General features: G+C 42.5%; 1 protein-coding gene across 7 annotated transcripts in view; it reads left to right on the top strand.

The window, feature by feature from the left end:
• rxraa (retinoid X receptor, alpha a) overlaps nucleotides 1–15,783 on the top strand; it is a 168,585-nt gene that overhangs the window by 118,261 nt on the left and 34,541 nt on the right. For all 7 annotated transcript variants that reach the window (XM_037752976.1, XM_037752975.1, XM_037752974.1 and 4 more), the window contains one exon: nucleotides 7,508–7,746. In XM_037752976.1, the coding sequence (XP_037608904.1) occupies nucleotides 7,508–7,746 (239 nt within the window). The remainder of the gene's footprint in view (nucleotides 1–7,507; nucleotides 7,747–15,783) is intronic.

The raw sequence follows: 15,783 nt of genomic DNA, 5'->3' as shown, positions 1-15,783 counted from the left end.
TTTTCTGCCACTTATCCCACATTAGGGCCTTTTCTCTTTTGCTTTCTCTTTTAGTTGGTTTGTGGATGCCAGCAGACAGTTGGATACTTTGAGCCGTCACAAAGGTGCAGCTGCTCTGTCTGATCATATCTCGTCTTCACGGGAGCCGCTGTTAACATAAACGCCCTCATCACTGCATGGCTTGTTGCACCTTCCTCAAGCTTTGTTTACTGTATTGAGGATGTAGAACGGTACACCATATTTTTCTCACAAGCCAATCAGAGGAGATTTTTTCGGGAGGGAGGGTGTCTTAAAGAAACAGGGCGCTAAAACGGAGCGTTTCAGACGGAGGGTGAATACAGGTATATGCAGACAGACAGTATGAGAAAAATAATGTGCTTTTGAACATTAAAGCATGTAAACATTTTCTCGTAGAAACCCAAAATGCAAGTACAGTATGAACCCCAAAATGGGCATACATCCCCTTTAAAATGCAAATATTTGCTGCTTTTCTCTGTTTTATATCATTGCAAATTGATTTGTTTTAAAAAAGGTGCAGTGCAAAAGTAACCTTAGCCAGTGCTCCTTCATGTTTTACATCACCTTGATCACATGTCATCAGCCAGTTACACCAACTCTCACACACACACACACTCCCACTACCTCTCTCCTATCCACAGAATAAACACATCATATTATAGATGTTTACTCTTTGAATGGACCAGATTAGTCTGTTTATATAGTGGCAAAACAGTATGAGACATTCCCTGATTAATGAGCCCACATGCAAACATACACACACACACACATGTTGACATTGGTATTTAATTAAGATCACAGATAGAAAGTGTGATGCTGAAAACAAAAGGCTGATGAGTAATGATTTAATTGTTGAATCACACATAGAAGCGCGTATACAGAGACATTCATGGACGATTGAGTAAAACATCAGCCTGCTGTCGTCATGGTGATATAGACATCAGCGGTAAAAACTCTAAAAATGAAGCTGTTATCCCGACTACTGTGTTATTTTGGGCTCTGGGATTTTACGCAACCGACTGGATCTCTTGGGTTTTTATGTTGAATTTTTTTCCCCCTTCTTCTCTCCTCTTCCTCTGAACACATCCTGAGAAATGCTAATGACTAGCGTTTCATCCTGACTGTGCTCTGGCGCTGGGCGTGCTTCAAAAACTGACTCACCTGCCTCTCCTAAAACGTCCCTGTGAATGGTAAAAAAAAAAAAAAAGATCTGCTTGTCGCCGCAAATCAACAGATGAAGAAAAAAAATAAGAACCGGGGCTGCCTCATTGTTGACAGGTCGCAGCTTCATCCAGATTTCTCTCTCTCTGTATGAGGAACTGAAGTTTGCTTTTGCGCTGCGGTGAAGGTGCAAGTGACTCATGACTGCTTCATTTACGCCAAAGTCAATCCATGAAATGATCGCTTTTTTCCTGGCTGCTGTGTCGCCAATGGCATCATCGCTCGGCTGACCCACTGCCAGCAGGGTGGTATAGAAAACCCATTGTGTGCTCAGGGATCTGCATGGAGCCAGTGTGAATAATTTTTCGTTTGTTTGTGCACATTTGTGTGTTTGTGCTGCATTGAAAGCTCTAAAAAAGTCTCAAGAGAAGGCGGGATTGCACAGAAGCTATAGGGGTATTAACCTAAAACTGGCATCTCAACTCTAAGCATTATGATGTGTAACTATTGACAGTCAATTCCACTGATCGCGATTGAAGAGATTTAAAGTCAAAAAGGCAACTGAACGTAAAGTATGTGATTTACTGAGATTTATGAGCTCTCCCTTTCTGTTTTCGCTGCATCCCACGTCCTCGTGTTCCACTAAATCTCCCCCGTGGCATCAGTGGATGAATAATAGAGGAGGAGGGTTAGCTGCGGAGTGAAAAATGGGCATCTGTCTGCTTGTGCATAGGCACACGCTTGTGACTGTAAATGTGTTTTTAAAAAAAAGGGAAGACACAACAGACCGCCGTCCAGAAGTAAAGTGAAAGAGACATCGATGGGGAAGACATAGTATGAAGCTACAGGAGCCACTTGTGAGGAAAGAAAAGACAGACTCAGAGGTTTGATCTGCTCAGACTATCGTGGGGGGTGTCGGGGTGGACTTTCTATCTATAATGCATCATCCTTTCCTGTTGGCAGAGGCAACACAAGCTCATGGGCTGGTTAGAGAATGCAACCATTGGTATTAGCTCTGCAGCCAACTGAGTCATTTCTAGTCTTCATAAAAGCTGTGTTAAGGCAGTGGTTTCTATTCTGTTTGGGTTGTTAACCCCTCATCACAGGTTGCATGTGTGTATGAGCTGTTGACGGCTGTGTGTTGAGGCTCCTTGAAGGGGTCTCTCCCCTGCCTACAATTAGTGTATCAGTAGAACATCCTCCTCTTCCACTCCTCTAGCTTTTCATTCAGCAAGGCCTTATACCTAACTGGCAAAATAGATTGTTTGTGCCTCCTAAAATGACTCATATGACTGTTCCAAAAATGATTCATCTGTGGTTAAGGTGTGGTTAAGTTTAGGCAACTCAAACTTCTCGGTTAAAGTTAGAGCATGATCACCTTAAAAGCAACCAGTGTTGACGGTTAGAGGGTGACTGCACATGAACTGTAGCCTCCAGCATGCAAGTCAGGTGCTTTGCATGCCCAACCGTTCGCACCAGTTTTTTGTGGTGGCAAAAAAAGTTCTTTTAAAGTTAGCTTGAAGTGGTTTTAAGCCTTTTATTTTGTCTCAAATTGTACAGCCTAGATCAAACTTGCATCCAACCCCATCTTCCCGTGGCAATCATGACGCCTCCAAAATCCCCTTTCGATTTCATTCTGAACAAACATGAACAACTTATTATAGGTATTTCCACCTTAGCTGCTGAGCCAAAAGACAGATGGTGTCATTCTCCTGGAAAAGGACGGCCATTAATCACAACCGCGACAGATTTCCCCCCCATCAGAAAAGCGTAAACAAAGGTTGTTTCAAGCGTTTGAACGAACGCCATATACACTGTCATTTTTCTTTTGAGCGCCGTCTCCCTTTCATCTCATCATCCATCCTCATTTCAATCATCCATTTATCATATTCGAAACGCACGAGCCAGCAACAGCCGGAACACAAATTGGCAAATTTCCTCTGTGTAATCACACCCAACGGCGGAACAAAAGAGCGAGAAAGGCGAGCGCGAGGGAGGGGAGCATTGTTTAGAAATAGGAGATGCCTGTATGGAGTACAGAAGTGATAAGTGGTGAGCTGTGTCTGCGCCTGCCTGCAAGATGGGCCCTAATTTGCTTATTTGTAGCTGTCAGTTGTGCTCTTGTGTGCCCAGCGATCCGGGCCAATTGACAGGCAGAGGCCGCAAACAACAACGCTCAACCCCCCCCTATCTAAACACGAGTCAACCTTCTTGTGGACGACTGCCACTTGTGTCTTGAATGCTTCAATCATGTTTTATTCCCCTCTCCCGCCCTGCCCTGCCCTGGCTCAGTGGTTGGCTTTTTACACACTCTTATCTAATCTTGCGGGCATGTTTATTTTATGCTTTTGGCAGATAGTGCCAAACGGGCGCTGGAGCTTACTGTGTTTTCTCAAGACTGCTACACTTTCCAGTTCAACAGGTTGGGATGAAAGGGGTATATGTAGAAATACATGCAGGAGTGTGAGTGTGGCAGTTATACTGTATGGGAAAAAACAGTAGTCCCTCCCTTCTCCTTTCCTTCATGTGTGTCTTACATTGTCCTGCTTGTCTTTTCCTTAACTTTCCAGTCCTGTTTTATACTGTTCATTTTCTCTCCTCTCCTTGTTTCTTCTTTTCTGCTCTCCTCTCTTCTCCCCTCCTTGTTTCCCCTTCTCTCCTCTCTTTTCCCTTTCTTCTCTTCTCCATCCTCATCCTCTTCTCTCTTCCCATCTCTCCTCCTCTCCTTGATTCTTATTATCTGCTCTCCTCTCTTCTTTTCCTCGTTCCCTCCCCTCTCTTCTCCTTGTTACTTCCTCTCTGCTCCTCTCCTTGTTTCCCCTCCTCATTTGTGTCCTCTCCTCTCTTCCCATCTCTTCTCTCCTCCTCTCCTTGTTTCCCCTCCTCATTTGTGTCCTCTCCTCTCTTCCCATCTCTTCTCTCCTCCTCTCCTTGTTTCCCCACCTCATTTGTGTTCTTTCCTCTCTTCCTATCCCTTCTCTCCTTGTTTCTTCTTTTCTGCTCTCCTCTCTCCTCTCCTTGTTGCCTTTCCCCTCTTCTTCATGTATATATTTTCAGTTCCTCTCTTCTCTCCTCTCCTTGTTTCCCCCCGTTTCTCTCCTCTCAATTCAGTGTACATCTTTTCAGTTCCTCCCATTCCTCTCATGGTGTCCTTTTCTCCCTTCCGATCTCCTCCTCTCCTCTCCTCTCCTCTCCTCTGTTCTTGTGTCCTCTCCTCTCCTCTCCTCTCCTCTCCTCTCCTCTTCTCTCCTCTGTTCTTGTGTCCTCTCCTCTCTTCTCCTCTCCTCTCCTCCTCTCTGGGGAGGATTAGGACAGAGTCCTTTTCATCCTTCTGTAATCCTACACTGGCAACCCAACTCCCAACAAGAATAAACACACACACACACACACACACACACACACACACACACACACACACACACAGACACACTGTGAGATATCTATAATGTTCCGGGGGCTTTTCCCAAATAAGACCGTTCACACACAATATGACCACATAGCTGCATAGTTTGCTTCATGTTCACCTGGAAAAAGAACATCAAAGAAGATGTTGGCAGATCTTTCAGTTAATTTTCTGCTCCGGTTGTTCTTCTTCTCTAGTAAAAAAAAAGTCTGATCTACCCTCGCCCCCCCAACCCGTCTCTGTCATCCCCCTCGAGGTGGGGCCTTGCTGGGACTCTTGTCAGCTGAGCTCCCCCCTGCTGAGACCTACAATGGCAGATTGGCAGCCCTAATACTACTCTCTTTATCTGCCTGAATTAAAGCCCAATTGGCGAAGGGTTATGGGAATTGCTGGCTCAGGGAGAGCTTTTTATTTATTTATTTTATTTTTCAGGAATTATGTGTGTGGGCGCATTTTCAGGGGGAAAAAAATGTAATCAGAGGGATAGAAGCTCGAGGGGTATCAGTCAGAGGATTAAACACTGAACTAATACAGCTCGGTGCAGAGCTGTTGTTAGTCCTTTATTAAGAAGGATGTGTGTTTGTTTTCAAAAGGATGGGGCCCATGTGTGTATATGTGTGTGTGTGTATGTGCTTACAGGAAGTGCTTGTGAGGCAAGCAGGATGTGCAGGAAGTGTTTGGCTTGGCTGAGCTGCCAGCTAGGTCGCTGCTCTGAGGATTGCTGATGCAGGGGACAAAGATGCAAAGATTCCCCTCTTTTGTCTTGCATTCACATTTTACAGCAGAAAGAACACACGCATAGAAATCCTGTAAAGTCAGCTGGGACGGAGACAAAGTAGTCCCGGAAAAGAGCTGTGAGTTTGAGTCGTTACTCTTGCCGTCGATTAATTGAGCCATCCATCAGTTTTGTTCCACTGCGCGGAAACAGAGGAACCTGGTCACTTATGAAACGTGGGATTGTGATAGACAAGCCACACTTATTACATAAGTAGTCCATGTCCCCACTGCAGAGAGAGCAAAGTTGTAGGACAGGGTGTAAGAACTCATCAGAGGTGAACCTAAGCTGTCTTATGTCAACTCTAGGGTTGGGCGAGTTGGATAAATAGATTTAGCATGGTGTATATATAATGTTTATGTTATACTATACATTTCTGGAAGTTTGATTGAGAAAAGGATGGAATAAAAAACAATAATCCAGTGGGAATGTCTGTTAAATGCCTGAAAAAATAAATGTAGGGTTAGTAAAGATTTTAGAAACATCTTTTGTTATATTAGTAAAAATTCTCATTACATCCCGACAGCAATCAATAAATCAAATGCTCTGACAAAAAAGAGTAAAATTAGGTATCACTGGCTGTCGCAGGACTGTAATTAGCCCGTCCAATCATTTAATTCGGCCCAAATGAAATGATTGAACGGCCTACCTAATCTAGCATAGTCTTGCTTTCACCGACCCTAGCTTTAAGATCACTTCATCCAATTGGTGCACAGTCCTGCGTACTGATTCTGTTCATAAATATCTGACTTCCCATATCGTCCAACACAAGTTAGCTTCCAAAGGAAATATAATTAGGGCTGTAACTAACCATCATTTTCATTGATTATTAATCAGCCGGTTATTTTTCTTTTTATTTGAATCAATTAATGTCAGTCCAGAATGACGTCTTCAGTTGTCTTGTTTTGTCCAACCAACAGTCTAAAACCCAAAGATATTCAATTTACTATCATGTAAGATGAGGAAGAGCAGCAAACTGTCAGAGAAGCTAAAACCATCAAATGTCATTTTGCTTGATAATGACTTAATCAATAATCAAAATGGTTGCATCTTTAAAAACAATTGAAGTGAATATAACACTATAATTTAACACTCGTAAAGCTGAAATATAATTTGCATTGTTCACAAGTCAAGTTAAGTAACGTTCTCCATTAGACACTCATGGGGAAAAATTCTATTAGAAATGAAATAGAAAAAGGAGGGATCTCTCCTCTATGATGGGCAGATAGCTGAGGGACAGAGAAAGGACGAGAATAGAAGGAAAGACGGACACAACCGTAAATGAAAAGTAAGAGAGGTGGTGTTGAAAGACGAAACGGGAGGGAGGGAGTTGTTATCGGCGCACATACAACCCTGTCGCCAAATTCTCAGTGACATACCGCAGTACCCTCCGTCTGCGCTCGCGCTCCTGCCTGTCCCATATCTTCTGCGTTGACAGCTGATGGGAAGACGGCCCACTAAACCAAGGTCAAGAGTAGACTGAGTCTAAGAGGGAGACACAAAGAGCATATGAGATCTTACACATTACACATGACCTTATTCTTATCACTACCTCTTGACTTCAATGTCGCTGCACATTTCCCCTTCAGCTCTTATTATATATTTAACTCTCCGGGGCCCACTACTCCACTCATCAACCACATACATTATAGATATACATCCTGTCCTCATTGATCCCAGAGGGAAGCACTTGTGATGAGGTAACTGAGGGACAGAACCACAAGAGAACCACTTTGTACACATCATAGTCAGCCTCCATTGACTCACATGTTGTTGTTTTTCACAAGAGGTATTGTTAAATTTAATTGTCTGTAAAAGTGCTTTTGCTGAATTGTCCATTTTCCTGGACGACGCTCAGATTCAACAACTGCTTTCACACTTCACACCAGATGTGCTGGATTCTCAGTGCCAACGGCTTTGGACAGGAAAAACTCATTAGCTCAAGTGTGAAAATGCCCTTTTCAAAAAATCGAAAGGTGTATGTGAACGACATGTTTTTCAAAAGTTTTATGTTGAAATTAGTCACGAAGAAATCGCATCATGCTGACAAAGTCTAAATAAAAATGTTATCATTGGGAATGATAACTGTGAAAATTATAAAAAGATGTCTTTCTAATTTCTCATTTTTTTTGTATTTTTTTTCTAACCAGACTCGTCGGGCCATTTGACCTCCTCTCCTCTGGGCTCGCCCACGTCCCATCGGGGAATGCACCCGTCCCTGCTCAGCCCGACGTCCATGGGGCCCTCCGGCTCTCTGCACTCTCCCATCAGCACGCTGAGTTCTCCCATGAACGGCCTGGCCTCACCCTTCTCCGTCATCAGCTCGCCCATGGGTCCCCACTCCATGAACTCGCCGGGGATGGGCTACGGCCCCAGCGTCAGCCCCCAGGTGAGGCCTGTGACAGACTCACAGATATGCACGCACTTTTGAAATGTATATTTACCACAGCTGCATATATATGGACAAACTTGAAACCATGGTGGCAAGGCTATGGCAGTTAATGAATCTGACCTCATTCATCACACGTTAGACAGACTGTGAGAGTTTGTAAAGTACATGTTAGTTTGAAGTTAGCTGTATGTGTCCATGTATATATAGGCTTACTTGTTCAGTTTGGGGAAATTTTACATGCAACAAAGGGGTTTTATTCCGGGTTTCCAAGTTCCTTATGGTAACAACACATAGGATTACCATTAACAATAATCGTTTCTCGAGTTCAGTTTCAGGCTGTTCTCCGTAACTATACGTACGAAAAGTAATGCACTGTAATTCGTATATATCCCACAAAAACAATTTGTGTGTAATCAACGTAATCGTGAACCGGAAAGTATAAAGAGTGACAAACGCTGTGAAGGGACGAGGTCGGGGAGGATGGGTGGGTCTAAAAAACAACAGACTTTCACCCAGGAGTCTGTACGCTGTTCGTACCCTGTGTAAAACCAGAAGTCAACTTGTACTACGTTAACGCAGTTTCACAAGGGTGTCTTGAGAACTACAGTGGTAAAATGCAAAAGGCTTTCTCTCGAGCCAGTGTTTGGTTTGTCCATTCTGGGCTACTGTAGAAACATGGCGGCGCAACATGGCGGACTCCGTGGAGAGGACCCGCTCCCGATGTAGATATGTAGGGCTCATTCTAAGCTAATGGAAACACGATTCTTAGTTTCAGGTGATTATACACTAATGAAAACATAATTATGAATATTATATTCTGCTAATAGATCCCCCGAAATGTTGCACACTGTTCCTTTAAATAAACAAGGAAATAGGTAAAAAGTCTCAGAAGTTACCAGCTGCATTCAGAAAACCAGAAAGTTTCATGCCTCTACTATTTCATGAGGTTCTGCTGTGTATTCACACAGAAATACAGCTGCCCTATAAACCAGACAAATGAATGTCTTACAAACTGTATTCACAGTCTCAGAAGTGCAAATTACAGTCGCTTACAGTTGCACACATATAATTTTCCTAAGCCAGGCCCCAGCAGACAGAGGCCCTGCTTTGACCCCGTGCCACAGTTAATCGAGGCCTATTCAACTGGGATTCCACAGCGCTTTGCTCTGTCACTCTTTCTTCTATATCCGAGGCCCATTTGTCACTCTCTCCCGCCATATTTTGCTTTCTTCTCCATCCCTCCATTCGTCTTCTCTCTGGCTGTCCTCTTTTCCTCTTGTTTTCTTATTCCTTGTCTCTTTCACACCATCTCCCATTTCCTGTCTCGTCCTCTCTTTCTTCTGCGTTTTTTTTTTTGTTCCATCAATAAGCCTCAATTTCTTTGGTATTTAAAAAAAAAAAAAAAAAACACGCACAATTAAGACATCAAAGCCTGCAGTGGCCCAGTTTCCGTCTGGAGCCATATCTAAAATTGAAATTGTTTCCCCCCCTAAAATGCAGCGGCTGCCCTTTTTTGTGTTTGTGAATAATTGTGTTTGAATGTGTCGGCAATGCAATGCTATTTGGGATGGGCTCTCTCCGCTATTGTTGGGCTTATCGCCGAAGTGTCCCACATGTAATGGAGTTAAGGGTGGATTAGGGGCACTTTCAGAAAGCGGACAGTCTTTCATTGCTAGAAAGCCTCCCTTTCCCCCTCCCCAGCCCTCTCCTTCTGATTCTTCTACTCTTCTTAATTCCAACACTTTCATCTGCACTGCTGCTTCTGTCCCGGAGCGGCATACTTTGTATGCAGGTTGGATGTTTAGGTAGCAAACGTTGCAGTTGATAGTCTCAGTCTGTTTCATTTGAATGAATCTACAACGGGAGTTTTTTTTGTACTTATCCTTACTGCCTCTTGGCCAATCCTGCCATTTCTAACAGCTGTATAAAGAGCAGGTAACAGCTGTTTCTGTCTGGTGACACTTTGAATACTGTATGTACAGTAATTACAGCATGTATTAGATTTGTGTTATGGGTCATGTCAGGTTTCTAGTGTTTAACAGCGCTGTGTTGTTTTGAACTTGCTGGAACAGCTGGTATAAATGTAAATGGATGCAAATTGCCACCGCCATTTTATTTGCGATTTGTTCCGTTCACATTTTATTCTTCGAGAAGTCAAATATAGACACATATATGTGAGTGATTATTGTAGCCTATGAACCGGAAATTAGGGCGAGGTATCGAAAACCGATACTAGTTCCGATACAATTTCAGTATCAATACCGAAACAACATCTTCCTTTGACGTGGTTTTTCTGCAAAACCCTTTATTCTTTAAGGGGTTATAGTATGGACCGGTAAGGGTCAGGGTGGGGAAACAAACCCCACCCTGTTCCTTAACGCTCCCCACCCGTTTCGAGATGGCAGTGTGTGGTAAAGCAGCGTCCCTCACTCTTCAAGATCAGATTGAGGGCAAGAGAAACAGTTAACCTCCCCTATCCTGATTCCACATTGACCATGAACCACAATCGTTTTTCGGTAACAGCTGAATCATGTCTATAGCAGCAAGTATTGCAAGTACTGAAAGTCGGCATTGCTTGGTCAGAATTTTAATAATGTCTATCCACTCTTTGCTCAATTTTTTCATCAAATATTTCCTGATTTTAGTAATAATTTCTTAATTTTTTTCTTTAGACACTTTTGTTTTGCTACTAGTGTTAAAATATTAAAAACTGATTCAATGGAGTAGTTTATAGATTACTTTGTTTTATCGGGAACACTTTACTTTTATTCACCCTATTCAGCATGTACAGTATAAATAGCAGTAAGCAGTACAAACATTTGATACATATACACACTATAATGTAGTTGTGAGCAGATATAGAAGCAGTTTTATGTGTTTATTAATGTCCAATATTAATATATATAATATTTTAACTTCTCCTATGACAACATATTTTATATTACAGCTGTGTTTTCCTATAATATCATTCATTATCTATTTATACACCAGCCTCCACTTTATAGTTTTTGACAAATACACTAATAAACACACATTTTATAGTGTGTTATAAACAACCTATTAAATGTTTGTTTATAAAAAACTCTGAACTGTTCTCAAAACTGTTTTTATTAGTCCAAGTAAGACAGAAAAAGTATTGTTCGGGTTATTCCACCAACAGTCTACCAGTGTGTTGAAACATTTCAAATGGTGCCCAGCACTAAATCTGACAGGGTACTCATGTTTCGAGGATTTGAGCCGTTAACCGTGAACATTTTTGCATAACTGAGACTGTAGAATCTGCTGACTGCTGCTCGGCGAGGGCGGAGAGCAGCCAGTCTGATGTGAGTAGCGCAGCTCAGAGGTTAAAGATGGTGTCGGGGCCCTGTGGTCGCGAGGCACGGCGCTTGTGATGAGACGTGATTCGAGTCAGACGGCGTGTGCCACTTGCTCTTAACACTCGGCTGACTTGCTGTTTTTCATGAGCAGCTGAGTGGAACCGGGTCACAGCTCAGCCTCCTCCCTACTTAACCACCCAGAGGCCAGCACGAGACCCCCGCCTATGCTAACCGCACACACACACACACACACACACACACCTTTTTTTATGCTCGCTTTCGCTGGTTTTTGCCTTGCACTAAATGGGATATGGAAACGCCTTTGCTGAAAAAATTCTGATGTAACGAACACTTAACTCACATGACTGATCTAGGGATGTTCATTTAAAAAAAAAAATTCTAACCGATAACCAACCCTCGTTAAGAGATTATTAACCCTTAACTGACAAGATTAGTGCATTTCATGCAGTGGTGCTGTGGTTTTAGTGCCTAACAATCCACCTACTGTAGCTGCAACGATAAGCTGATGCACAAACATCCATCATTTACCGCCAGCTGCAGGGTATGTGCAAAACAGACAACTGAGTCCCCAGTTCACCCGTCCGGGAGAGTTAGCAGCCACGATGCTGCGTGCAGCCACTTTCCCAGTAAAAGTCTCCACCATTATAGCTGTGAACGTAGCAGTGCAGTGTGTGAACAGTTTATTTGTTGGTGAAGAAATGCGACAACTCCTCAAGACCCAAGCCAAGTTCCTGTATCCTGCAACACCGGCTCAGACTCCCTTTAGGTGGGCTGTTAAGGTGGACCAGCTTTTCTCTTTTAAGAGACAAGCCACTCCTCTGAGTTTTGTTCTCAGCTTTTTAGCTATTTTTTAATATTTCTTTTATCCGTTTAACCGATAGCATTAATCGGTAAAAAAATCTTAATGTCGGTTAACGGTTAATTATTAACATCCCTAGACGGATCAGCTGTTTCCGGTGTCTGCGTCTTTCCGTATATATGTTAATATTATCCTCGTCTCCGGACAACATGGAACATGGGCAATACTAGCTGACACTTGCCCAATTGAAATAAATTCCTGAAGACCTAGGCAACTTATTTTGTTTACGGTTCGCAATCGCCACTTCTTCTACTCTATTTGGGGGATTACAGTCATGCTTAAAACGTAGCCTATAGCGCCAACTTTTGACGAAACCTAGTTTATTCGCCCCAAACCAATTGACGGAAACAGCCCTAACTCGCATTGCCTTTTACCGACATTTGAAAAGTTTGATCAAAATTTGCTTAACAATTGAAACACGACTATTGTCTTTCTAAGCCGTTCTCATCGCACGGAGACCTAGTTTACCATCAACTACAATCATCAGTGTCTTCTTTTAGCAGGAAACACAGCTTTTACTGTAGATGCATGGAATTATAAAATCCAGGTGGAGATCTAATTCAACCACTCTGGTTCTTGTTAAAACCTGTGGAATTTCCAATGAAAACCGGTGAAAATCCAAAACAATGAGCCTTAACTATCCCCCACATCAAAGATGTAAATGACAACATGATGAAGGCAGAAGAAAGAATGAACAAAACTCCCATTCTTACTGGAATCTTACATCCTCCGAAAGCCAAAACCACATGTAAAGAAAGAGACGCTCCTTTATCATCAGCCAATTCTTCATCTCAAACAACAGTACTTCCCCTTGAGCTCTTTCCCGAACCTCCAGACACACTAACATACTGTGGTTGCATATGTTTGTCACGTCTATTCTTTGCATCCTGGCTATCTGCTGTGTTGAAGATCAGAAAAGCATTTGCATTGTTCTAAAAAAAGGCCACACACACATATTTTGACACTTTGCCTGCAACGCTAAATGCATACTTTGTCTTTCGTTAGGTGGTTTTGCCGTTATTAGGTTTGTCATCTCTTTCTTTTTTGTCTGGCGCTGTTTGAGGGGAGAGATGGCGAGACATGTGGTCATGGTAGGGGGGGGGCGGTGCCAGGCCACAGCCAGGCCTAATAGGAACAGACCCATCAGTGGTCGTGTCTGTGGGCTTGAACTCACTGACGATACAGACCATCGTTCGATCACAGACACCACAACTCGCCAAGCAGCTGGAAGGGATTATAGGCAGGGTTGGAATGCATTTTACACTTCCAGTGACAATGGCGGGAGTTGTCTGGCTGTTGTTTTTTGAAGAAAAAGGGGTTCTTTATGATCATATCACTGCCATTTCCCTCAGTCTGTACCCCTCTGGCTTTCCGCGCTCTCCCACCGAAACCTTCCTGAGAATCCTAAACCAACAACAGGCCTCCAGTGTCTCTCAACACGCCTTAGAAATACATATAAAGCTCGAGTGTTTCTGGAGTCAAACACTAATGCGAAAAAGGTGTAAATGTTTTACAAGAAATGGAACACGCGCTTAATAAGTTATAAATGAGCGGCAGTGGTGATGTCATGCGCCGGTTTTGGGTACGTCGTATTTAGGCGAGGGTCGCTAGGAGACTGAAGCACAACACGTTCAGAGAGAAAGAGAGGTGGGGGGGCGTAGTGGACCTCAGCCCCTTCCTGTGTGGGAGTAATAAAGGTCCATTCCGCTGCTCTGGTCTTTGATGGTCCACGCTGTAGTCACTCGGCATGACATCATGGTTGCACGGCTCTAATGGCCGCACAAAGGGGCTGTGTGTAGGGTCCCAGGAGAACAGTTAAGGCTCTCTAACGTCAATCAACCCTCAAATGGATGGGGGAGAAGAATGTTTTTAGCCAAAGCTGTCTCCAGGTAGCAATTACAAGCAGCTTTAGAGACTGCTTTTTTTTTTTCCCTAGCACTGGTAGTTCAAGGAAGTGTAGCTAATGTGTAGAATTAATTTAGTTTTGTTTCACTAGAAGTTTTGTAAACAGTTCCTTTGTAGTTTCTTGTAGAGAAAACCTTGCCTTTATTTCAAAACGTTAATGCAACATAGGTAAACTTTATCATATTTTAGTAAGAAGTTTCCCATTTGCCATGTTATCCCTAAGAGACCCACCCCTGTAAGTCACATAAATGTGGTGTAAGTCATGTGAAAGCTGGGAACCTGAAGATTAATTTGAGATGCAGCTGAGCACTGTGTGTCAAGTTGTTCTGCTCATAAATCAGAAATAAACATTAATTATTACACGGCTTTGTTGAATACTCGATTCTGATTGGTCAATCACAGCGTTCTACGGTCTGTTATTTCTATATAACAGACCGTTGTTAGGTGTAACAGGCTGTTGCTATGGGCACAGTTCTGATGTCACACTCTGGTGGACCGTTTTTGTGTAAAATGATTGATTTCCTAAATAAGTAGACGTGTAATAAGCAGGATGATGTACAGCTGGTGGGTCGTTGTTGTGATCGCCCTGTTGGGGTTTATTTCACAAAAATGACAGGCTCGCTGTACGTTATCCCTTACTTGATTCATTCATTAAGATAAATTATGACTGTATAAACTGTATAAGGGCTTAGAATATTATGATAGTAGTATGTGATGGCCTTTCCCATGCTCTATTATGTCTCATAAGATGCTGCAGCAATTTTTGGGTTGATACCATTTGGTACACAGATTTGGTGCTAAATTTAACCATTTTTACTCGAAAATTCATAAAAATTATAAAAAATATAAACTTAAAATATCACATTAAGACACCAAGAACTTGAGTCTGTGTCTGTGTATTAATATCAACAACTTTTGACATTAGGAGATTTCTGCGAGAATTGCATTTTTCTGCAATTGGATGGCGAGCACTTCTGACCAGAAACCCCCTTATTGTCAATATGGTGCACAATGGATTCTTTAGGTTTTCGAGCTTTATATAATACCAGTATCTTCGCTCTAGCTTTAAGAGGGTTAATTTGCTGCTGTTAAGACAAATTATCTGCATCGATTTCATATTAAAACTGTTCGAGCAGTTCAGGGAGCAAATTCCCTTTCCTTCCTTGGAAAGCTTTTATTCTGAAACATATGCAGAAAGTTTTGTTTTGTTAAAAGACGCTGAAAGCACAGGAAGTAGAGTCAGTGAATAAGAACATAATCGTATTTCCTTTAAAAACATAAACTCATAGCAACAGAGTGGTTAGTTGTGGAATTACTGCAGTGGAAATGCAAATTTTTAAAGAATGTACCATGTAGCTGTCATAGCACAGGTACTTTGCAATGGCCAGTTATTTGTTCTAATAGACCGTAGGCCATCATTTGAGAACTGACAGTGTGTAGTGTGATAGCGCCAGGGGCGGTCTGTGTGTTCTGACTTGTGTGGGGCCACACAGCAGAAGAGCCATTTAGGAGGTGGCAGCTATCAGGGATGGAAACAGTAACATTAGGTTTATGTTTCAGAGAGCAGACCCCTAATGCCGGCTCTAGACGTTGCGGTTTAAATGCCTCAGGGCCACACATTTATTTAAAAGCTTCAAATAATCCCTATAGGAGTTTTAATTGCATCTGGTGGTGTGATATTACAGCAACTCTACACCGTCTGTGGACAGACATGTACGCCGTGGCATGTCTGTGAAGTGTAATGACTCTAATTATATGAGTAATTCTACTTTTTCCACACCTGTAAAACATGTAGCTGTGCACAGAAAGTTATGGACATCTCAATGCAGCTCTGTAAAGATGGAATAAAAGAGGCAAACGTGAGTCCAACAGCATTCGAACTGCACTATTATTAAAAAATATTTAATTGCAATTATTTTGTTTGATATTGCA

This window comes from Sebastes umbrosus, chromosome 19 (genome assembly GCF_015220745.1).
Source record: "Sebastes umbrosus isolate fSebUmb1 chromosome 19, fSebUmb1.pri, whole genome shotgun sequence".
NCBI lineage: Eukaryota > Metazoa > Chordata > Actinopteri > Perciformes > Sebastidae > Sebastes > Sebastes umbrosus.
This window is presented reverse-complemented; position numbering and strand designations above follow the sequence as displayed.